At 26.3% G+C, this 26358-nt stretch overlaps 5 protein-coding genes across 6 annotated transcripts; 2 read left to right on the top strand and 3 right to left on the bottom strand.

The window, feature by feature from the left end:
• Window positions 1-3143: 3143 nt before the first annotated feature.
• Window positions 3144-5965, top strand: LOC118442381 (transmembrane protein 120 homolog). The gene is made up of 6 exons (XM_035867901.2): window positions 3144-3525; window positions 4027-4145; window positions 4229-4387; window positions 4709-4801; window positions 4904-5121; window positions 5273-5965. The coding sequence occupies exons 1-6, from the start codon at window positions 3457-3459 to the stop codon at window positions 5677-5679; spliced, it is 1065 nt and encodes a 354-aa protein (XP_035723794.1). The 5' UTR covers window positions 3144-3456; the 3' UTR covers window positions 5680-5965.
• A 409-nt stretch (window positions 5966-6374) lies between these two features.
• LOC118442380 (putative cytochrome P450 301a1, mitochondrial) lies at window positions 6375-11156 on the bottom strand. Of its 2 annotated transcripts, XM_035867900.2 has the most exons (11): window positions 10896-11156; window positions 10186-10400; window positions 9780-10026; window positions 8968-9084; window positions 8716-8792; window positions 8318-8513; window positions 8061-8220; window positions 7800-7969; window positions 7645-7723; window positions 7301-7498; window positions 6375-6696 (listed from the first exon to the last, which is right to left on the bottom strand). In XM_035867900.2, the coding sequence occupies exons 1-11, from the start codon at window positions 10910-10912 to the stop codon at window positions 6589-6591; spliced, it is 1584 nt and encodes a 527-aa protein (XP_035723793.1). In that variant the 5' UTR covers window positions 10913-11156; the 3' UTR covers window positions 6375-6588. The 2 variants fall into 2 exon arrangements, with proteins under 2 accessions (XP_035723793.1, XP_085520053.1); XM_085663927.1 differs by lacking the exon at window positions 10896-11156 and having other exon boundaries at window positions 9780-9935; window positions 10186-10339.
• A 452-nt stretch (window positions 11157-11608) lies between these two features.
• Window positions 11609-14285, bottom strand: LOC118442379 (RNA-binding protein 28-like). Its single transcript, XM_035867898.2, has 9 exons — window positions 14147-14285; window positions 13943-14056; window positions 13500-13864; window positions 13096-13411; window positions 12849-13017; window positions 12537-12754; window positions 12288-12437; window positions 11853-12215; window positions 11609-11764 (listed from the first exon to the last, which is right to left on the bottom strand). Exons 2-9 carry the CDS (start codon window positions 14042-14044, stop codon window positions 11642-11644), a joined length of 1806 nt encoding a protein of 601 aa, XP_035723791.1. The 5' UTR covers window positions 14045-14056; window positions 14147-14285; the 3' UTR covers window positions 11609-11641.
• Window positions 14286-14785: 500 nt separating this feature from the next.
• Sptz (zinc finger FYVE-type containing 26 spastizin) lies at window positions 14786-26086 on the top strand. The gene is made up of 14 exons (XM_035867897.2): window positions 14786-15114; window positions 15172-15337; window positions 15416-16072; window positions 16170-17510; window positions 19432-19578; window positions 19707-20286; window positions 20377-20627; window positions 20712-21245; window positions 21317-22534; window positions 22658-23167; window positions 23254-23618; window positions 23691-25279; window positions 25377-25630; window positions 25729-26086. The coding sequence occupies exons 1-14, from the start codon at window positions 14948-14950 to the stop codon at window positions 25885-25887; spliced, it is 7938 nt and encodes a 2645-aa protein (XP_035723790.2). The 5' UTR covers window positions 14786-14947; the 3' UTR covers window positions 25888-26086.
• Window positions 17626-18372, bottom strand: LOC146872264 (uncharacterized). Its single transcript, XM_085663848.1, has 2 exons — window positions 17950-18372; window positions 17626-17822 (listed from the first exon to the last, which is right to left on the bottom strand). The coding sequence occupies exons 1-2, from the start codon at window positions 18308-18310 to the stop codon at window positions 17626-17628; spliced, it is 558 nt and encodes a 185-aa protein (XP_085519974.1). The 5' UTR covers window positions 18311-18372.
• Window positions 26087-26358: the final 272 nt, after the last annotated feature.

Here is a 26358-nt window from a genome sequence, read left to right as displayed (position 1 = left end):
TTAATTTAGTTTCAATAACGATTACATACACACGATCGAACGTATCCAATTAATTTCAATTCGATCAATTCAATCAATTAATTCAATTAATTGATTGAATTAATAGAGACAATAATAATTGTTGTTGTTCTTGTTGTTGTTATTGTTGTTGTTGTTGTTGTTGTTATTCGTGTATGTGTATGTGTGTGCGCGCGTGTGGTTTTTTTTTGTTTCTTTTTCTCTGTCGTCTTTTTCTTTCCTTTTATTTCTTTTTTTTTTTCTTCTTTTATCCTCTTTCGTATATAAACTTAAATTATATTAAACGGAATCGGAACACAAGTGCGTAACCGCGCGCGTTAGAAGCTCGCGGCTGAATGTCGAGACCGGAAATCGGACCGGAAAGCGGCGTCAAGCCGTAGACCAATCAGAGCTTCTCTTCTTTGGTTCGCGCCTCGAGATCGAATACCGTTGTTGAACTATGCCGTTATCTAGAAGCCCGTTTACTTTATCCTCAACCCCCTTCCACTATCTTTTTCTTCTTCTTATTCTTCTTCCTCTTCTTCCTCTTCTTCTTCTTCTTCTTCTTCTTCTTCTTCTTCTTCTTATTCATAGACGAAAGAACAACGAAGAATTCTTCTTCTTATTATTCTTATTCTTTTTATTCTTTTTATTCGATCGACAAACTCTCTTTCTTAACTTTTCTTCTACAAGTTTATAAAGCCTCTTCAGACCGTAATTTTATGTTTTCTATTTTGCTAGCTAACAGGACACCTCACCTCGAACGCTTAATGTCGACGACGACGACGATGACGATGAGGACGACGACGATGTCGACGACGATGAGGGGAAGGAGAAGAAGAAGAAGAAGAAGAAGAGGAAAAGGAAGAAGAAGAAGAAGAAGAAGAAGAAGAAGAAGAAGAAGAAGAACGACGACGATGACGACGACGACGTCGTCGACGTCGATGTCGTTATCGTCGATCGACTCCACCCGTCCTCTCCTTTCTTATCGTTCACGCGTCGTTGAACGTCCTGCACATTTATATTTCTTTTTTCTTTTCTTCTCTCCCTTTCTCTCTCTCTCTCTCTCTCTCTCTCCCTCTCTCCCTCTCTCTCTCTCTCTCTCTCTCTCTCTCTCTCTCTCTCTCTCTCGTTCGTATTTAAATATAAACGTCGTAACTTTTTCGAACGAATACCTACTCTCTTTCTCTTTGCTCTTTTTCTCTCTGTTTTATGTTTTTCGTTATCGCGAGAAGAAATATCATTTACGATCTGTTTATATCGAAAAGATTTTCATATTTTTCCCGCCAATTTTTTCCTACAGTTATTTCACAATTTCAATCATTTAAATATCGTTTAACGAGCTATCACTAATCTATAGATAAATGTTCACCAACTATGTCCGTTCTTTCAGACACGTTTTACTAATCTATGTGTATATATATATATATGTGTATGTATTTATGTATATACACGTGTTTGTGTGTGTGTGGGTGTGGGTGTATATACATGTATATGCGTAGGATACTTTCTCATGCTCGGTTTGTCGCTAACTCGAGAACCCGACGACCGAGACTGCTTGGAGTTTAACAGTTTCGAACATTTTTAAATCTCCTTGCAGTCTCTTCAAACTCCAAGAGTGGGGATCATTTAAAGTATAGAAACTTTCATTACAATCTATTGATAAATAGTTATAAGTTATATTTGATTTGGTTTTAGTTTTTGTTAGATTTTTCAAACAAATTTGTGCCCTCCATCTTCACTTTTATATTCCACTTTCTGTTTTTCTTTTAGAAGAAATTTGAAACTCGCGGTAAACAAAGTCTATACCTATATATATATATGTATATATGTATATATATATATATATATATATATGATGATACTATAGATAAGAAGGGTGAAGAAATCTACTTTTAAAGTCTGATAGGATTCACAGACTTTGAACGGTACACGATAATATCCTCTATAAATAATGCAATAGACGTACCAATCGATCTGGAATATCTATTTCTCTTATTTATGCGATACTCGAACGATATTTTGGTGAGATTAAAAATCAACTACCAATGAAATAACATTGAACTCTGTGATTCAACATTACCAATGAATACTCTAAATTCTTCTATCTCTTTTACTTTTTTTTTGTTTTCTTTTTGTTTGTTTGTTTGTTTGTTTTTCTTCCAATAATCAAATTAAATAAAATAAGATATATGTGTTGTGTCAGATAATATTATCCATTCAATGATAAATGGACAACAGTGCATAAAAATAAAATTAACTTTTATTTTCCAAATTACATTATTAATATATATTATGACGTATATTATTAAAAGTATTATTTTGTATATGTATATATATATATACAAACATATATGTATATATATATATATATTATCATATATTTATAATATATATATATATATATTTATATTTATATATATACATATATAGATATTATGATCCATGAAAATTGTAAAAGCAAAATATTTACAATCTAAAATTCAAATCTTTCCATCTTCTTTTTCTTTTATTACGTTGGAATGAATATAAAGAAGAAGAGTAGTAGTCGCTTAATGCAAATCATCTTTTTTTCATTCGAAATCGTGGTGGAACGTGCTTGGTCAAGGACCATTGAAAAATCTACGCTTTTTAAACTGTCCCTGTATAAATATATATATATATATATATATATATATATATATATATATATATATATATATATATAATACTTCTTGTATCGTATAACCTTGCATGTTGGCTATTAATTATTGAAATTATCTTATAACATTATAATAACAAATAGAGACAATAATCGATTGAAAAAATGAAAAGAAAAAAAAATATATGAGATCAGTTTTAATAAATTATAATTATTCATCGAACATTGTGACACTCATTATGATAAAAAATTTTGAACGAATCTGTGTTGTATATGTATATCTTCAAAAAATACACTTTAAATTTCTTGAGTATCGTAAGATGGCGCTTGAAATCTTTTCCGGATGAAATTATTTTTCTTATTTAGATAAGAAGGTGACGCCATCTGTTGGACAAATGTAAAAATTTACGCGCGAGCAATGTCGTAGCAAGGTGTGTCCGGTGCCCTAAAAATTTTTATATACCACGAAAATTTTTCACTGATTTTTTAATTACGAGAGAAGTAATAAATCGAGGAAGGAAATATATGACTCATAATAATAGTATAATTCAAATAGATTATAGTCTTTTAGAATTATTTTTTTTCTTCTATTTTGATTCAATGAGAATTTATTATTTATTATCCATTGATCGCGAACACACATAATATACCTGATATCGTAGAACGATAGCGACACATGAAAGTATTCAGTAATCAGTTCCGAAACGATTGTACACGAGGAAACAATTTCTATTATAATCATTTAAATTTTTTCATAGAATTTTATTTAATATACTTCTAGTATATACGAAATAGATTATCAAAGTTATTCCGAGATAATGGACACCAATGTTGAATCTTGTTTAGAAGATTGGAACGATTTAGCACGAGATTACAAGGAGTTGGAGGTAAAAGAATTGTAATTGTAATTTTTTTGGGAATATATATATATATATATATATATATATACATATATATATATACATATATATACGTATGTGTGAGTATGTACGTGTGTGCGTGTAGGTATGTTTTTTATATTCATTCTTTTTCATCGAGCATTATTACTCGTTATTGAGAGAGGTTAAGTTGTTTATTTCTTTGACGAATTATATGAAAGACCAAATTAAATAATCATTAATAATGTTGCAATCAACATGTGAACTTTGAACTGATCGATCTTTCCAGCCTTTTTTTTTATATCCTTCTTTTTTTTTCTTTGTTAAGAACCAATATTTTTTTATTTTTTATTTATTTTTTTTTTTTTTGTAACCATGATCAATTACGAACTAATTATACAATTAATATTTATTTCCTATGTTGTATGATACTTTAATTGTTATGATATTAATTGTTAAAAATGTCAACGACCAACGTTTTAGCGTCAATCAATACAATTTATGTTATAGGCATTAAATAGGGAATACCTTGCTAAATTAGAAGAAGTTAGAGAATTACAAGCAAAATGTGTCAAAGGGATATCTCATCAAAGATACAGAATGGGTATTATTTCAAAATCTCTCAAACAGTAAGTTTCTGATAACAATATCTTCTTTATATATATATATATGTATATATCTCATGTCTTTTATTTAAAAATAAATTATTTAGGCTTCAGGCGAGGAATACAAGAATGACGTTAGATAAAGATATGATAAGAAGAGAGTTGCAATTGCATGAAATGGAACAGACTTTACCAAAACCAAATGGTGTCTATCTTCAAATTATACTAGGCAGTGTTAATGTTTCTATACTGAATAAAAATGATAAGTAAGCTTTTATAATTTTAACCCATTATTAATCCATTAATCAGAAAGACTTTTCCATTGATAAATAGACAAATTTATAAGATATATTTTCCTTCAGAATAAAGTGGTTATGAATAAAGATGAAGGTTTTGATAAATTAATGAATGATAAAGAACAAAAAAAAAGAAGAAGAATCTAATGATATAAGGATATAATTCCTTCATTAATAAATCAATGACCTTTAATTATTTTTATTTAATAAGAAAATAGAATATATTATATTAATATTTAGTTGTTATAATCAATAACAGATGATTCAATTTTTTGTTTGTTTTTCTTTCAGATTTAAATACAAAGATGAATATGAAAAATTTAAATTAATATTATCCGCAATTGGTTTTGTCCTATCTGTTTTAAATCTGTTCACTAATGTAAGGTAAGATATATTGAATTAATTAATTGTCTTTTCGTTATTTATTTATTTTTTTTTTTTCTTTTGTATATAATATTTTAATATTATAAAATTTTTGTGTTTTAGGACTTTGGAACTGAGTCTAATGTTTCTTCTAGTCTGGTATTATTGCACATTAACAATAAGAGAAAGTATTCTTAAAGTAAATGGATCAAGAATTAAAGGTTGGTGGCGGTTTCACCACTTTCTCTCTACCGTAGTATCCGCAGTTTTATTAGTCTGGCCAAATACAGGTGCTTGGTATGCATTTCGAGGTCAATTTATCTGGTTCAATGTATATATTAGTAAGTTTTCTATCCTTTGTAATGACATGTTTTTGATTTTTTTTCTTTTTCTTTTTTTTTTCTTTTTCTTTTTGATCCTTTCTTTTTTTTTTTCTTTTTTTACAACCGATTTGTGCATTTCTAAGCATTATAAATATTAAAAATTTTTTAGGTATAGTACAATATCTACAATTTCGTTATCAGCATGGTGTTCTTTATCGTTTAAAAGCATTAGGGGAAAGACATAATATGGATATTACTATCGAAGGTTTTCATTCTTGGATGTGGCGAGGATTATCATTTCTCCTTCCGTTTCTATTCGTTGGATACTTTTTCCAACTTTATAACGCGTATACATTATTCATGTTAATATCTCATTCAGAAGCTACTTGGCATGTGTCAGTTCTTAGTGCTATGTTTTTGATATTATTCTTAGGAAATGTCATAACAACTATTATGGTTATTCCACAAAAATTAAGGGAACAGGTAAAGGATCATCTTCCTGGAGTATTTACGAATAAATCTGATCGCAGAAAGGAAATTTCAAAAGATGAAGTTAAATCAGAAAAAAGTGATTAAAAAATGGACAAATAAATATTGGACATTATAAAATTATTATAAATCGCAAATGAAAATGAGATATGTTAATTTGCAAATTAAATGAAATAATATTTATGTAATCAATAGATGGGAAAATAAGTCTCGATAAAATAAGTGATGACTTTATCATATCGATTCTTTAAAGATTTTAAATTAATGCATTTTTTTTTTTTTTTCTTGAGTTTGTTCCATGATACTTTATACTTTTTAATTCAAAACATTAACAATATTATGAACAAAGTTTCATAATTAGGTCCGTATCTTTTCTTATAAATAAATAAATAATTTTTATAGATAAAAGATATCCTCTGTAAAGGATATTTTTAAAAGATGTACTCTGTAATAGACGTACTCTGTAATTTATTTAGTAAATAGTATGTTTCCTTCAGTTATACGCACATGCTTGTCAATTTAATATTGATTGTGCTTGATAAACAAGTGTTGTTATGATTTATACAATTCTGTGATTAATTGTTATAAGTATCAAAATATCTGGGACAGTTCGTATATGAGACATATTTGTTTTTAATGTATTTATTATAATGTATGTATATATAAATAAAATTACCAGTGTGACACACATAAAATTGCTTAAGCATTATGTGCTAAAATCTTTTTTACTTTGTCATTATGAAATATGAGATTTCATGACAATAAAAATTTATAAAAATGAACATATTGATAATCATTTAATTGTGTCAATAATTAGTTTGTACGTTCTACCGATAGATAGAATTGAAGGCCTGTTATATGCATGTCAAAATATTTTTCATACATCCATGCATCAAGTATTGCCTATCGCTAGGTGCATCTTTTGAAAACTGAATTGTTCATTTTAATTTTCTTTACATTATCAAATATAAATTGCGGACATATAAATAAATAGATTCATCTATTAATAAATTTTAATTTCAATGGTCCTTTAGGTGTATACATTGGGTCAATATAATAATCTAATTTTTTATGATGATATTCTATTTTGTAATATTGCAAGATCTGAAATGAAAAAATTGTTAATATACTTTTACATTGTTATTATTATAAATATTACTCCCTTTAATTATCTAACATATTGATCTTTGATTAATTTACTTTGACAAAATATTATGATTAGATGCAAAATACAAATGGAATATTTTATACATATTACAATTGGAACGTTTTATATACATTATAATTGGAACGTTTTAATTATACTTATAAAATATTCTACCGAAAGAGGAAAGAATGAAATAGTCAGGAATCAGTTATTGTCCGAGCTCATTCAGCGTAACCGTCAGACAGTTAACTACTACGATTATCTCGTGACCATGAAGCGTATCATAATAAAATTACCTTTATTCGTATAGTAAGTTTCTCTTTCGGTTACTACAAAGTAACGTAGAAATATTACATCTTGTCTTTTTCATTATGAGAAAAAGAAAACACATAAACACACGCACATCCATCCATAAAATACATACAAATTAAAGACTTCAAATTTATAGTAATTTAGAACATTTTACTTCTAGATATTTTTTATTTACTTAAATAAATAAAGAAAGTAATACTTTATACAATGTAAACAAAGAACAAATACTCTTTTGTTTCTACAACTTACCTTACTGATTACAATAATCATTTCCAAATCAGCAAATCGTCGTCCTAGGCACATACGTTTACCATAACCAAAAGGAAGTGACGCAAATGCATGTCTTACACCATCATCTTGTAACCATCTCTCAGGAAAAAATTCATTGCTTCGTGGGAAATATTTGTCTAAATTGCTTATAACGTAATGTTGAAAAATAACTTGCACCTAAACACATACACACACAGACATATATATATATATATATATATATATATATATATATATATATATATATATATATATATATAATTAATAATCAAAAATAACTAAAAATTGTTACTATACAATAATTATAAAAAAGATTTTCTTACTCCTTTAGGTATACGATAACCACTGATTATTGTATCTTTAGTCATACATCGTCCATTTCCAATAACAACGGGATACATTCTAATTAAAAATAAATTCAATATAATATTTATCTCATAATGATCAAATCAAATCAAATGATATATAAAATACAAACCTCAAGGTTTCTTTTATGCAAGCTTTCAAATATTTTAAATTTTCCAAATGCACTGCCTCTATTGGTCTATCTCTTGATGGAAATACATTGGATATTTCTTTATAAGCAATTTCTTGTTTTTCCTGATTTATTGCCAATTGATACAGCACTGATCCCACAGCACTCGAAGTCTATTTTTTAAAAACAATAATCTCAGAAATGTTAAAATAAAAAAAAAAGACTAATGACGCCTTTTAATTATTAATATTATTGTACGCTTACAGTATCGATCCCAACCAAAAATAAATCAAGTGCTAAAATGGTAGCCAATTTTGAGTTTCCCTCTAAAGCCAATACTCTTTCCAATAAAGATAATTCTTTATTAAAATTTGATGTATTCTTCCAATTCAACAATGCAGTATCCGTGTATTTTGATGTAATTCTAATATATATATATATATACATTGATCTAATCATACTTGTAAATGAATTAAATTATTACATTCTCATTTTCTATATTCTTTCTTTTCAATACAAACCGTACAATAGTATCAAGTGCATTAACATATTTTTTCCATGTAGGTGTATTAAAGATCCTCCAAAAAGGTATTTTCAGTTCCAGAATGCCAACATTTTTGAAAAATGTAGTGACTGCGTTTATTAATTCCTGTGTTTCGACATTTGCATTGTTTTCTAAGCAACCTAAACGAACATCTAATGCGACTCTAGCGATAGCTGTTAATTAAAAAAAAAAGAAAAAAATATTTATTAAGTATAATAATATGGTAGTATAAAAAAAAAGTATCGATCATCTTTATAATTAATATAACAATACTATTATTATTATTATTATTATTCCTCTTTTTATGTTCTACATTTTCTAAATCTTTTTTTTAGATAACAAAAAGAAAAAAAAAAAATAAAAGTAAATACTTACACTCGAGCGACCATTTATGTATTTCATTTAGAAAATCATCGGGTACTTCGTCATTTATATTCTTAATACTTTCTATTCTACAAAATAATATCAGAATGAATTAAATAAAATCATGTGAAATTTAAAAAAAATCCGAGATGATGGATGAGAGGATTAAAAGAATAAAAGGAAAAGAGTGAAAAGAGAAAAGAGAAAGGGAGAAAAGAAATGATTAGAAAAGGGAAAGGCTTGCATTCAGAGTAATACTTAAACCTTAATAGGAATGACCGACTAGCTTCCTCGATTGAACCGACGTACATTTTTGCTGTTCGCGGTTGCAACATTACTTGTTGCACTTTACTACGGAAGTTGTACCAACTCTCTCCGTGACTGACAACAGAAATCAAACGATAAAAACTTGAATTAAGTTGATTTAATTATAAATTATTTAATAAATCAACTTTAATACATAAATATGTACAAATCATAAATATATCATATAACGATAAAGTTTTATAAATCATAAAACACTTTTTTTTTTTTTTTTTTTTTTTTTTTTTTTTTTTTTTTTTTTTTTTTGAATTTAAATAATTTCGCGCGTGCATTCTAACGTTTGATCGTTATGTAAAACAAGTAATCTATAATTACAAAATATCATTTAAAAAGATATTATTATATTTCGAGTTAGATCGTAATGCAAACTCTCTTGTGACATATTACTACTACTACTAATCAAATTTAAATTATACCGTACCGCTATTTACGGATATGAAAAGTGATATATACTTTCTAAATATTAAATAGTTTATCATGTTGGTTATGTTTTATCTTTCTTACGTTGGCTGCCATAAGAAAATTGAAATACGATTTGTCGTTTGAATTTGATTAATTCGCGCCAATTGAATTTTGTCAAAGAAATTAATTTTAATGATCGACGATCGTTAAACAAAAAGAAAATGTAAATATTAATTTGAAATTGATGATAATTTTTACAAATCTATTTCGAAGAAGTTTCAATTTTTTTTGTATCAAAGTATTTTAATTTAGTTTATTAAGAAAATATAAATAATTAAATAATCACTTACACGGCGATAATGCCAGCATCATCTTTGAAAAATTGTTTTCTTAAAACGTGTTTATAATAATTAAGAGAAGGCATGGACGGTCGATGGGGCATTTTATCCTCTTGACGAAAAATTCGTTCTATCTCGTTGGCATCGTAAACGAAAACCATGTCAGGTCTGCCAAGTAAATTTTCAATTTTAACTATGTCACCGTAACGTTCGTATAATCTTTTCGATACCTTGTCTACCGATTGTATTTTAAAATCACCTGTGAAATTAGTTAATTTACAACGTAATCCAAATATAAAGATTAAAACTTTACTCGAAGAAAATACGAGGTAAAAAAAAAAATTGTCTTTCGTACTTGATAAAAGAAATATAAAAAAAAAATATGTATATATATATAAAATGAAAAAAAAATATTTACCTATGTAAGGAATAAAACGCCATGTATTTCCCAAAATGGGAATTGGTTTTGGTCCGGGTATTTCCTCGTACGCACGACAATTCGACGATAATTCGTGTTTATCAACTGCAGCTGTCAAAGTTTCTAAAGTTCTATTAATAATGCGTCTGTCGTTTTTATTATCTTTCGAAAATCTTAAAAAAGTGATAGAAGAAGATCTCGACGAAATGTATATTCTAAAAATCAATGAAAGATTTAATGTTACCTCTAATACATTCGAAGGATTGTTGAAGAAAAAAATTGTATATATATATATATATTTGTATTTTCGCGCCTTACTGACAACATTAAAACGATAAAAGAAAAATTACGTTCGATCGACATATCGAGATTCGATAATCGAAAATTTATTAACGGAAAAAAAAAATTTATATCCTTGAAATAGAAATACATCAATTTAAACGAAAAAAAAAAAAATTAAAGAGAAAGTGAATTACTTTTTAGTGCATTGTGAAAATTTTTTCAAATGATATATATATATATATATATATATATATATATATATAAATACACAGAACTATTGTTACATTCGTAAGTATATGTTTTCTATCAATTAAGAAGCCATAAATATAATAGTAATTGCTTTTATGAGATCTAGAACGTAGAAAACTATGATATTAATATCGCCAATTGTTTGAATGTTTTTAAAGTATATATACTTTTATACTCACCTTAGCGTAGTTATCATCTTTTAAAAAATTAATTAATATTAATATATTCCTCGTTAATTGTTTTCTTCTCTTTTTTTTTTTTTTTTTTATGAACACACTCGACACATCGTTTATCTTTCTTTTCTACTTCTTTTTTCCTTTCTTTTTTTTGCGATAACAATTTAATGGAAAAAAAAAAAAAAAAAAAAGTAAAAGCAGAAAGTCGTAACACTGAAGCAAATGCAATTGAGTTCGCAGTAAGTCCTATAGAATTAGAATTCTCTTGAGTCTATCGCGGATAAAATACACAAGCCGACAAAGTAGGAGAATCAAATAGTGGTGGGGGATTATGTTGATTGTTTCGCGAAACATTTTTAGTGCACAGGATGTATTCATTTTCATGCATCGAATTAATAAAATGTTACATTTATGAATTATGAATTATGAATGGGTGGGGGGTTAGGGGAAATTCAAGGTCATTTATGATTTTTTTTAGTAGAAACTATATATATATATAAAATAATAAAAAAATAAACATATAAATTGCTAACAAAAAATATATAGTTTCCATAAAAAAAAAAGCTTTATTAAACAAATAAATTGTTTAGGCCAATGATATATATTTATCGTATGATACAAGTTATTTATTAAAATGTACAATGTTTATTTCATCAACGTTTATTAATTATTTAGTTAAACATGATTTTTAAAAAAATGTAAATTTTTCTTAATTTTTTTATCTATTTTTTTTTATTTATTTTTTTTTTTTATGAAGTATCGTACCATTTTGATCTGGTTGGTCCTAATGCTAATAATTTACTTTTATAACTGTTTACGAGTTTATTGAAGTTTGCATCTTCCGCGTTGCCCCTCTTGGCAATTTGCTTGGTCTAAAGAAAAAAAAAAAGAGGAAAGATAAAAATACTCTGCATATATCGTCACAGTAAAAACAAAAATACAAGTATGATGGATCCTTACCTTCAACTCTTTCTTTGCCCTTTCTAGTTTTGTTTTTCTACTGTGATCGTGTTTCACTGCCTTTTTCTCTTTTTTTATTACTTTACTATGCAGGATACTTTGATTTTTCAAGTTGAATTTTGATCTAATCTTTGTTTCTCCAGGCTTACTTTTAATGCCTGAGAATGATTTTTTGTCATTCGCCAATTCGTTCTTGGCTACGACTTTTGTTTCTTCCATTGAATGCTCTTTATTGTTATATTTATTTTGCCCCTGATCTTTATTCCCTGAATAAAGAGGATTTCGTGCTTGACTCTTTTGAATTCTTCTTTGTTTGGCATTCACCATGATACGATTTTCAATGGAAAAGGCAACTATTGGCCTCTAATAAAAATCATATTATTAAATATAACAAGAGATTTTTATTTTAATCAAGATAATACAATTGAAGTTTACCTTGTGAGGAGTAAAAATATTTGGATTATTATTTATAGCTCGTAAAGCTTTAAGAGCATCTTCGTGTTTGGTAAATGTTACGAATCCATATTCTTTAGACTTTCCTACACCCTTTGAGTCTATATTTTTTAAATCACGCATAATTCTTGCCTATAAATATACATATATATATATATATATAAATATTCTATGTGCTTATGTGGATTCTTATTTATTAAAATATATAAATTTAAATGTATACATATATACCTCTTTAATAATTGCCTTAGAACCACCATACTTTTTAAAAATTAGCCTAAGTTTAACATCATCTAATGATGCTGGTAAATTTTGAACAACTAGGCGCACCCTTGAAACAAACATGTTCAAATTACGCAATATTTGAGATTTCCAACGTTCAAGTTGTAATCGTTTTGCCATATCTGTAACTGATACGCCTACTGCAGCTGGACTTCCAGCGATTATTACTGAAAATATTTTTAATTAATTTTTACAACACCATTATTAGATTCTTTTTTAGATTTTTTTCATTATATATATAATATCTATATATCTATGTACCTCCTTCTTTTATAAGATATAAATTCCTTGAATCTTTCTCTTTTTGACGTTTCAAATTATTTTTATTCGTAATATCATTTTTATGAAGAGCTCTATGTGCTTCTAGAATAGCATCACGTAAACGTAATTCTGTTCCAGCTGATAAGCATTTTTCAGCATCTTCTATATTCTGAAAATTAATCAAAAATTTTATGGATCTATTATGTTATTAATAATTAATTAATTATAATACATACAAAACTATTACCTTGAATTTAACAAAAGCCGTTCCTTTGGAATGTTCTGTTAAAGAGTCTATACAAATAAGAGCATAATAGACTGGTCCAAACTGTTCCATATACTTTTTAAGTTCTTCATTTTTCACAGAAAATGGTACATTTTTTAAAAATACAGTTTTTCCTTCGTGAACGTCATTAGATACGCATTTTGTATTCTTTGTCATTTTTTCATCTTCATCATTTACTTTTTCATCCAAGAATTCTTCTGTTATTTCCTCATCCTTTACATCTTGTTTTTCCTCCTCTGATGAATCTTCCATATCCTCTTCATCTTCTTTATCCGAGCTATAAATTTGAATGAATAATTTGTAATACATTTTTCCATTTAGTAACATATTTGCATTCATTTATATAAGTGTTAACTATTACTTACGCATCCATACTTTCAATCGAATTATTTGATAAGTTCATTTCTTCAATAGGTTCTATTATTGATTTATCATCATTGTCACAATCATCTGATCCTTTCTTAATGTTAATATCAACATTATTTACGTCTTTAATATCTTCTGTTGTATTTTTATTAAATTTATGTTTAGGTATTGCCCAATCGACAACAATAGATCTACCTTGAATTGGCTTCAAGTTTGCATAATGTATTGCTTTTGCCGCACTCTGCACGTGATCGAATTGAATGAATCCACATCCAATAGGTTTTCCATCAGCTTTAATTAATAATTTTACTTCTTCGATTTTTCCATACTGATCAAAATATTCTTTTAAATTATTCTCCGTGATCTACAGAGATAAAAGACAAAAAACATTAGAAAACAATGTCGTTACATTTTATATGTTTAATACTATAACAAAACTTACTTGAAATGGTAAATTTCTTATTATTATTCTTGCTCTTTTCTTTCGTCTATTTTGTTTATAAATATCTTTATTCTTTAAAGAATTGATATTTCTAGGTGCCATGATTTAGAATAACTAAAAAAAAAGCATGTACTTAATGTAAGGTTAGGTTAGAATTCGTTCTAATATATTTCAAAAAATTATTCCATATTTTGAATAACTTACACGTTAAAAATATAAAAACACCAGAGAATATTATAGGCAAGTTTTAAAAAATGAAATATATGATATTTCGTAAGTTTTAAATCTTATATGTTAATATTCAAGCTGTTCATTAAATTTTGTTCAAAACGTGTATAACTTCAGCGACACATATGGACAAAATATGAACTATGATATTTTCTTCCAGTGATCCATTTTTTAAATACGACGTCGATATATTATATTTTTTAATTATATATAAATATAATTAAATAATTCTGTTATATAATTCATATATAAATTTGCGGATTTAAAGAAATTATCTTTAAATTTAATTAAATCTTCTATATATTTGCCTTTAGAAGTATAATTGGCAATGTAAAGTTTTAGTACTTTTTTTTCAAAGAAAATAAAGTTTTTACTAAAAATTTAAAAAATATATATTCTAGATTAAATCTTCGTCTTTAAAATGAGATCTTGTTCATCAAAATTGATTTAAAATTACGGCTGTTCTGATGGCGTAAACCATTATAAAAACAGGGACATTTTATGAATGGTCGATAACAAAAGAACGTCAATTAAGATGACGTCATAGACAGATTACCAATGGTGCCATCTATCGAGAACAATTATATTTATAAACAGTTCTGTTGGTATAATATATCTTGACCATATCTGTCGTTGAAGTCGTTTAAATATTGTGAACAGTTTTGACGTAGATTTTCGCTATTAAAGTGTAAATTTCATAACCTATAATGAAGTTTTAAAAGTGTTAAAAGGAAAAGTGATTATATCAAGAAAAGTGTAAAATTTATCATCAGAAAAATGTCAAAAGAAATGGAAGTCTTTGAGATACATAAGTGTATTTCATCCAAATTATGGTACACAGCATATGAAATATATCGAACCTATCATCATCACAATATTTGTTCTGAACAAAGTACAGATATGATTCATAATATAGATTTTAAATCTATAATTAAAATTGATATGTAAGTATTAAGATAGAAATAAATAATATAAGATATTAATCATTGATATTATTTTAGTGACATGAAAAAGGAAAATAACTTTCGATGGATTGAATATTTGTTATTATACAAACTTTTCCCTGATAAATGTTGCCACAATAAAAATATTTCAATGGACTTTAATAGCATAGATTTTCAAATTGCTGTGGATTTGATGGACGATATATCTCAAAATGTAATAGAGGTTCGTCTATCTCATATAATAATTATATATTTGAAATTACACATTATATATTATTTACAATTCTATATTTTACAACAGGAGTTGCTGTTATATTGTTCCGATGTAAATATTAAAGCTGCATCACCACAAATCGTTAATGATTTTTCTCAATCGACTTTATCTTTTTTAAAAGCATATTTAATAAAAAACCCTATAATAGCATGTCACATTATTAATATGTGCTGTTTATATTCATTTAGTATTTCTATTTTTCCTAATGGATTATTAGATTTCTACTTGACTGCATTAAAAGAAATTATGGAACTTATGATACCTAATGAAAATTCTCTTGTAAATGAGAAAGATGATGCTTCATCATTCATTCAAAATAAAATAATACTTAATAATGAATATTTAGAAATATTCTTATGTATTTTATCGAAGATGATTTTGACTGAATCTAAAAAGACTGAATTTTTAAAATGGTTATGTCCAATAACCTTAAAGACAGATAATATTAAAGATATAGAATTGGCATTATACTCTAGAAAGGATACGACATTTATCGATGAGTGGAACTTAAATATGAATGAATTATATGGATACTCCAAGTCTGGTACTATTATGGAAGATGCAATTAGAATATGCAATGCCATATTTAAATATAAGAATAATGACAATATTATGGTGTTAAATGAAATGGAAATACTTAGAAGAATAATAACACAAAAATCACATTGGTTAACAGATATATTAGTAAGTTTAAATCATAATAGTTGTAATTAAAATTAATTAAACAATATTGTCAGTGTCAAAATAATATTATTTTCTTTCTTTTTGTCTTCTTTTTCAGAATATTTGTTATACATTCTTAATAACTGGCAATTATAATGAAGTTTCAATGATATTATCCTATCCTCCTTTAAAACACTTTTGGATAATATTATTGTTAAAATTTTTACATCACTGTTCGGAAGGAGATACTGACGATTTACAAAATTGGACAGACAATACGATTGTATATGAAGTCCTGAAATTTCTATTACAAAATTGTAATCTCAAGATTTTTACTGATCATACTTTTCACAAATTAGATACCACGTTAAAGACATATACCGAAATTATAAATTGGATTCTGAATCTAAAAAATTCAGAAGTTATAAAAGAAAGTCAAGATGGTATAGAATCAGTATGTATTGTAAACGCAATACCATTAAAACGTATGTTGTATCTTCTGGAAAATTGTACAGTACTTTTTTTATTGAAAGAAGCTACAAATATACATGAAATAGATCATGATCGAATTAAAGAACTATTACAAGGCACCGGAGAACCTGAAAATATTTTTCAAGCTTATTGTAGTATGGTAAATGCATTAAAAGTAATTTTACTTTGTAAAACTTATAGTGCAAAATATCAGAATATCACAAAATATTTACTCGACATGGAATCTTATTTATGTACTTTATTGCCATTTTCTTTGAGATTGGAGACAATGGAAAATATATTTTCTTTGCTTTTCTTAAGCTATGATGACTTCTGTCATAGTGATAATAAATCACAAGATCATAACATTGTCCTAAATGAAAAGCAAACAATTATTCATAAATCAATGAAATACAATAATATGAATTTTATTTGTAATAAATATGCTGTTAGAGAAATATTATATTACTTAAAAAATAGTATTACAGCTACAGAGATTGAAATGAGAAAACTCAAATATGATGCAACATATGCAGAAGAATTAAATAAATTAAGTCCAAAGATATCTAATTTAGTAAAATTATTAGCTGATGCAAAATGGAGATTGGATCTTCATACAAATTCTTATTTTATCAAAAACGTAGGGCTGCCTGATAACTTTACAATTGAAACTAATTCTGGTACTTTATTAAAGGAAAATATAATATATCCTCAAGAGAGATTCAATGATATTGTTTTTTATCGAAATCATAGTAGTGATTCGGATGATACAAAAATAAAAACTGATAGTAGCTCAGAAGTGGAAATTGTTGATGATAATATTAACGAATGGAATCAATTAAAAAATATAACTATTTCAGATAATTTAATTGTAAAAGATGCAGATCAGCCAATATTTCTTATTAATTTAATGTTGTCATCGAAAGAAAGTTTGGTTATCCAATGTTTGTGGAAAAATGATTATGAGAAAGCGCAAGAAGTTATAGAGGTATTTTTATATTTATTTATTTATTCATTTAAACTAACATTACTACTTATTTCATAAAATTTTTATACATTATTATATGCATTATACAATATGCTTGCAATTGTAGTTATTTGTATTATATATTTCTTATTGCAGCTTCAAGTTTTTCATACATGTCTTGTTCATATTCAGACGGTTCGTATTTAATCGGTTTCTTTTTAGAAAGTTTTGGTATTAAAATACCTGGAGGATTTCGCATATAATATTGTTTTACAAACATTATTCTTTTTCTGGGAAAGAAAAGTTTACAACGAAACCAACAACAACACCATCCTGTTATATATAAAAAAAAAAAAAAGAAAAAAAAAAAAAAGAAAAGAAAAAAGTATAAAATATTAGTTGTTTATTTATTCTCGTGGCATATAATTAAAAATAATTTGGTATATATAAAATAAATAACTTCCTCTTTGGCACCAACATGGAATTGCGATACACACATAAATGCACAGCCATACTTTAATAATTAGCCACATTTTTGATAATGTTTTTTTTGCTTCTGTTGTGTCTTTTACATGTTGGTAGTTGTAAATTAAACATTTTATAGCTTTAAAACCAAAATAATCCATATCTTTCTTTGTACAATTTTTTGTAGTATCTGTAACTTTTTCAAATGGTTTCTTGGAAATATGTTCTTTTATCACTTGTTCTTCTGTATGAGTGTATTGTAATTTATCGCTTATTTTTTTATCTTTTTTATATTGTTGTTCATAATCCATTTTAAAAGCTTCATAGTCGTAATCGTTTTCATCTGTAGGCTCCATTGTATCTTCAATAGTCGTACTTAAATCTATATATTTATTAATTTCTTCTATACTTATACTTAACAAAGGTGACAAATCTTCTTCTTGATGATTCTATCCAAATAATACAATTTATTTTATATTCTATTTTTATCTTAAGAATATTATAATTTTTCCTTACAGGGTTCTGTAGTAAATTAAATTTTCTATAATTTTCAGGTATATTATCATAACTTGGTTCATTATGTTTATCCCTGGAGACTTTTTTATTTTCTATACATTTGTAAATAATTCTATAAATATATGGGTTTGTCTTCAATACTGGAAATGATAATTTTAATTTAACTATTATAAATTTGCTTACTAAATGACGGTGTTGAAGTACGTTTTAGTTTCATATTATTGAAAGCATTTCTTCTTCTTGATAACAATTTTATGTTCTTTCTTGTTGAAATTTCCGAATAATACTAGTAAATAATATAACAATTCTTTGTATATTGTATTGCATCTTTTACATCTAGAATATTACATTTAAAAAACAAATATTTATACTTTATTTATTTCATTTTTAAATCCAGCAATATGTGGTTCTTCCTCCTGGAGTAGATTTAATATTTGTTCTTTGTTCGATTGAGAATAAGGAAATATATCAGGTATCTGTATTTTGTTTTTAGCGACACGTTGATTATATTGCTTTACATAAGAATGTAGGGGTTTGTATTTATCCTCATCTTTTTTTAATACTTGCGGATTAAAGAAATCGGCAACTTTGATTATTTCATTTTCATTTATATCATCATAATACTTATCATATGAACTTATTTCAAATATTTCCTCATCTTTTGAATTTTTCTGTAATATGTAATACGATTATAAAGAATAATAATAATAATAATAATAATAATAATAATAATAATAATAATAATAATAATAATAATAATAGTAATTAATAATATCTCTTAAATCATTTATTATATTATACTATTGTTACAAATTGATACTTAACACCAAAAGCTAAGTTATTGAAAATATAACAACTTATTATTCCTATATAGATAAACGCTCTTTCCATGTGTCTTTATTTAATAAAGTTATTAATCAACATTTTGACATTAATGCTAACTTTATTGTTTTTTTGACAGATGTTCAATATGGAAAATACTGCACTTTATGGTGAAATTCGATTTTCACAAGCACTAAAACATTTTAAACAAGAAATATTTAATTTGATATGTCCTTCGATAATAGGAAATACATCAAAAAGAAATATCAAATCTTCTACGTTGGAGGTAACGTGAAGATTATTATGATTAATTTTTTTTAATTGAACTATATTTCAATTATTTTATAACTATTAAATTTTTGTTTACAAAATGGATATTTTAATTATTGTATAATTTTGTAATCATTTTTACAGACCATAAGATTAGTTGCAGAAGAAGCTATGCATTCCTCCAGATATACCAATCAACTTGAAACGTTTATAGCCTCCCAAGAAACACACATGAGAATGTTAAAACCAAATCTTAATAACAACAAGATATTAACATTAAGTGTATTGGATTTAGCTTTGACTATGGGCAATACCTATCCTATTTCACAGAGTCTTTGTGATGTTGCTATGAAATATGTCACATTATGCAAATCATTGAATAATACTGAACATAGTCGTTTGTTTTATCAAGTTTTTCAATTATTACATGAGAATAAGAAGGATATACCTGTGACAAATTTATTATCTGATGTTACAATACCATTGTCTGTTGAAGAGTGGAAAGAAAAGAATGAATTATGGACAAATATTATGACTGAATACAATGAATTTAAAAAATCGCAAAAACAAATAGTCGATGACGAGCATGCTAAGAACAGTATTGAATTTAAAGAATTAAAAATAATACAGAAAATAATTACAAGTTGCAATAATAATAAAAATTATTTAAAAAATTTACAATTCCATTTACAACATTTAAAAGCAATCGCTCCAATTAATACAGGTACAAATAATTCTTTTTTTTTTTTTTTTTTTTTTTTTTTTTTTTTTTTTTTTTTATAATATCAATTTAATCATCTTCTTTTTATTTTAGATAATACAGAATTGTTAACTGCAACTAGATTGTTAAATATACCTCTTCATAGATATTTTAGTTATCATCTTTTTAATAAAAATGTTGAACCTGAAAATCTTGAGCAAATTGCTAGAAAATTAAAAGTAGATTTAGTGTACAACATTCTTATAAGCACTTGCCCAATATTTCCATATTATCATAATAACAAATCTGAGAACGACAATACTAATTTTGGATGTATAATATTAAATGGAAATGTTGATATATCCGTAAGTATGAAAAATATAAAAATATCTAAGATTATTATTATTATTAAATTTTATTTATGCTCTTTTCAATTGTATCTTTAACAGGATTCAAAAAGTTATGTATCAAGTAGTCCCAATCAATGCATTTCAGAGATACTGATGGAACTTTTACAAGCATTATACACTTTAAATTCAATGAAATCTAATTTATCTTACACATGTTTGAATGATCTTTCAAAACATGTCAATATTCAAACTATATTGAAGAAAACATCACATCTTGCAATGTTGGATCTTAGCGAATTATCAGTTGGAGATGAGACATTAACATTTTTCTTAAATACTTGGAATGTTATGTTCATACATGCAATGCTCGTTATTTGGGCTAACAATTCTCCTTTTAATACTTTGAAGCATACAGTTTCCTTGATGTCAATTGGCTATGTAATTGGTGATCTTGGTTTTGTAACGCTTTATACTCTTCGTTCGAAGTTACTTAGTGGTCTCTCATTAAATGAAATAACATTATCACCAATTATAGAACTTAATGAGCCAGCATGGCAAGATTTAGACTTAGTACACGATCCAAGAGTTATTTTTGCTATGGCTAATGAATATAATGAAACACCACAAATACGTGTAAGTATTTCCTTTTTATTTTAACTCGATAAATTATTTTTTCTACATTTATTTAATTCATAATATTACAGGTTTTTGAATCAACCACATTGAGCAAAAATTTGAATGTTGCTGCAAAGGAATATTTAGATTATTATTTACAAAAGAATTATCATAATGACGATTTTAAGAAGTTACATGAGAAAACGAAAATAATATTACCAAATCTTGTAGAACAATATCAGAATTTATTGTCTTTGGATAAGCAAAATGAGAATGCAAATAGTTTGAAAGAAAATATATTTTCTATAAATGATTATTTTCAATTTGAAAATGAAGATGTGGTAATAGAATATAAATCTGCTCATTACTCTTATGAAATATTATTGAAATATACAGAGAGTTCACAACTTTCTATACAAAATTGTCAAAATGATGATAATGAGGAAGTATTCATTCGTGAAAAGTTATTGATTAAGGATAATTTGTTACAATATTTAGATGGTCATAGCTGGATTCTTTCTTATCTAGTACAGAAAATGCAAAACAAACGTCCAACTATTTTAGATAAAAATTGCAATAATCTACGGCGTATTGCCTGTTTGGAGAATTTTTTGAATTCCTCTTGGATAAATCAATTGAAATGTTTTTTCAATGAAAATGAGACATATACCGGTATCCATGAAACAGTACCAGCAAACAAATTGTGGAATTGGTTTAAGGAAGCATGGAAAAATAAAAAATGGGAAGACTGTTTGAACGTTATAGATTCTCTATCGGATAATAATATTGTTAAAACTTTCGAAGTACGACACTTTAAGGATAAAGTTTTAAGTTGTTTAACATCAGAAAAAGAAAATACGTTAAATTCACAAATATTAGAATATTTATATCAAATTAATGATATACATATTTTAGCACAAATGATATTAAATAATATTAACAAATGGCAGGCATATGTGTGCGAGTGCATTTTGATTCATGCACTGCATCATACGGATAGTAATAAATTACCTTTGCATTGTAAACTTCAAATGAAAGAAATATTACGTAGAATAACAATTTTTCGAAAAATGTTACCATATTGTGCAAACAAATATAATAATACTTGGTACGATGTTGCATACTGTACAAATAGAATTGATCCATTTGATATAATGCAATCCTTGATAAGTGTAGACAAGTTTGAATTATGTTTAGAATGGCTAGAGTGTCAATCTTTTACATTAGAAGCACAATCCTCTGTTGCGCAAGATTTTTTAATTGGCTTATTAAAAAATGAAAGGCAAGACTTTAAACAAGCTTTGAAGGTAATATATTGAAATTATGACGACAAAAAAGGGATTATTTATTTTTCTAAAAAAAAAAAAAAAAAAAAAAAAAAAAAAAAAAAAAAAAAAAAAATGATAAACATAAAATTTTTATTGTTTCAGCTTCTTCAATCGTTACCGCATAATCATTCAGTGAAAATATGTAAAGTCGTACTTAAAAAAGTTGAATCCACCAGTGCACTATCCTTTCTCGTTAATTATTTATTACAACATTGCAAGAAAACAGAAATTATTAAATACAAAAGAACATTAATTGGTATAGATATTCTGAAAGAATTAAAAGATAAAGAAAAATCATTATATATTCATCTTATAAAGGATCCACTTCTAATGTTAGAACAATTATTAATGAATTGTAAGTTTGAAACTCTTCAAAAAATATTAAATATCGTCTACATCGATTTGCAAGATACAGGTATATCGATGACTGAATTTGATAAGATTATAAGGTTTTATAGTAAAAAAGCATTAGACTTTAGAGTTTCTTTACAACGTGATGGTATTGATAATAAATCAAAGAGTATACAAGATTCTAATTTGGAAAATGAAAGTAATGAATTTATCATGCCTTCTAAGGTGCCTACAAAAGAAGAATGGATTCCAAATGACAAAGTATTTCAAAAGCAGCGTTATTAAATTTATTTTATTAAATATATTCGAATTGATATTAATAATATTATTTATAACAATTATTCCAGGCTAGAGAATGTAGCTGTTGTAAAACGGTAATATTCTCAATGTTTAACAGAAGGCATCATTGTCGTAGATGTGGTCGTGTGGTTTGTGCCATTTGTTCTCAAAGTCGTATGCAAGTTCCTGGATATCCAAGTTCAGTACCTGTGCGTGTTTGTGAAGATTGTAAATGTCAGACTACTTTGCAAACGCATATGGTGCAAGGATCAGCATCTACGCCAAATAGCGAAGCATTGGATTATTGGAGATTAACAAAAGACGAAGGACATAATAAAACTATTAGAGAAGAATTTTCATTCGAATATGCTCCTAGCATTTCCTTATGTTTAGCTATTTTAAATTTACATTCGGATCACAAAGCATACACAAGGTATTTATTCATATTATATATAAATTTAAATTATGAAATACATTTATAGAATAATATAATATATCGATATAGTTTTCTACTCGATCGGTGTGATGAAATGAAACAATTATTATATCCAGTTAATGATGGAGAAGTAAATCCTGAAGTAGATCACATTGTGATTATCAAGATGATAAAATCATTATTAGTTGCAGCAAAAGTGAAATGCGCTAAATTAGGTTTCAATACGGGATTGGCTCACTGTGATCGTTTTCTATCACAAATAGATCTTATAACAACACTTATTCATTCTGATTGTTTGTCGCTTATACCTTCAGACGATATGGATGAACATGCTTTGAGAAAATTAAGAGATTTACTTACTGAAAAAGAACAATGGACATTAGCATTGGATGTTAGTACTAAATCAGGATTGGATACTCAAGGTGTATGGGCAGCTTGGGGTAAAGCTTGTTTAAAAGTGGGCTATTTTGAACAAGCAAAAGAGAAATTTCTTCATTGTCTTGATAAAGTCATTCAGGATGATATCGATGGTTGGGAAATTTTATCTTATCCAAAGGAATTGTCTTCTAAACATGTGGAAAATTTAGATGAACCCAAAATTCCTCCAAACAAAATAAAATCACATACGATCGAAGAAAAAAATTCATCTAGTCAAAAGAAAAGTGAATGCGTAAAAAATCGACCAATAAAGGATCCACCTTTATTAACAGAAATTTTACAAATATTAGATAATTCAAATACAAACAATTATTATCTATTTCATTCTAATCAGAAGGTAGATAAAATACCAGAGATATTATCTGTAATTAATAATTTAAAAGCTATAAGTCAAGGACAATTAACAATAAAACATGTAAATACATTTAAAGAAAACATTTATTACAAGGAAAGCCTGTATTATTTACTTACATATGGAAGTTATAATTCTATATTAGAGTTTTATTTGAAGCACGAAGAATTTGAAAAATGTCTTAACTATATTTTAGAAAATGATTTAGAGCCTGAATTATTTTTTAACGCTGTTTATATGTATTGCTTAAAAACTGGAAACGCTGAGAAATTACAAGAAGCTATGAAAACCAAAGATCCAAGTTTAATACTTTGGAAAAAATATTTAATATATGTTTGCCATTGTTTAGAAAAGAAACAATCCTTGTATATTTTATATCAACTACAACTTTTTATGAAAGATTGTATAAGAGCATCCATGACATGTATTCGTTTTTATACTAATCAAGCTACTACTTACACGGATTTATGCAACAGAATGCATCTATTGACTGATGCACAAAAACATTTAGAATCTGAATTACATATTGGAGATTTTAGCAAAAAGAGAAGAAAGAGTACAAGTTCCTATTATAGTAATCATGATGTTCTTACTATGGAAATGGAGCCTTCTGAAATAGATAAGCATATAAATACGATAAGTAGACAAATGGAAATAGCAAAGTTTTTAGGAAATGCTGAGAAAGAAGGAAGATCACCGAATGAATTTTTAAGCCTTTTTCCAGACATTGAATCTGATGCTACTTGTAGTTCTGAATTACCTACTTTATTTGGTAATCAGCAACAAAAAACACACTTGGCTGTATTAGCAATTCTTTGTGGACGTGACATTGAAGAAGGATTTGGTATAGCGTTCAGAATTATGCAAGGTTATAATTTAATGCTACATAATATATATGTATATATATATAAACATCTAAATTCTTATGGTAATAATGTTACATATGATGTAATTTTTTGTTATAGACTACAATCTTTCACCACAAAAAGTATATTCTTTAGCAGGACATATATTAGCTTTAAAAGATAATGTTACTGCTGTAGAACAATTAATAAAATGTTGTCGTAGTTCTGGAGCATCTAATACCCACGTTATATGTGATCACGTACTTACACATTGCATAAAATTGATTCTTCAACGTTCATACAATCATTCTGAACACATTTTAAAAGATCAGATAGATGTACTGGTTAGACTAATAACAGACATAGAACTTAAAGTAAGAGAGATCTTTTTTAATTTGATCATTATAAAATCATAAATAGTAAGAGTAATCAATAAATTTTCTTACTTTTTTTTTTTTTTTTTTTTTTTTAGATAAGTGCATACATCGAAAGTAAACAATTAAAAGCTGCGTATCTTCTTGCTGTTAAATATTCAAGAGTTCAAGATGTAAGAAAGATTTTAAAAGAATCTGATCGTCTTGGACAAACTGCTATTAAAAATATTTGTACAAAATGGTTACAACGTTTATAAAAAGGATATAAAAATACACTACAAATACAATAATAATCCTAATATAATTTGTTAATAGAACTGGTAAGTTGGAATGGTATAAATTACTTTTTCTAATAATGCATATATTAGTAATTTGTTACATTGTATGTAATGTAAATAAGTACACTATAATATTTATATTTTTTAATATTATTATAAGGTACATGTAAATATGAAGATATGATGTATATTATATTATTTGTATGTAAATAAAATGTAGGGTTTTCATCAATAATAACAACAAAATCGATTGTATACTTGGAGCTTTTCTTTTCAAACAGTTCATTAAAGTTTATTATTAACAAAAAAGATATGTATTTTCTTAATATATTTAATGACACACATCCAAATACATACAATGTAAATACTGACAATATGGAATGTATATATATGTATATATATTTAAATATATATATATATATATTTATTTATTTATACCTATAACAATTG

The sequence above is a fragment of the Vespa mandarinia genome, chromosome 24, assembly GCF_050613455.1.
Source record: "Vespa mandarinia isolate Hongniang chromosome 24, ASM5061345v1, whole genome shotgun sequence".
Lineage (NCBI taxonomy): Eukaryota > Metazoa > Arthropoda > Insecta > Hymenoptera > Vespidae > Vespa > Vespa mandarinia.
The sequence above is the reverse complement of the archived record's forward strand: the minus strand, read 5'-3'. Positions and strand labels throughout refer to the sequence as shown.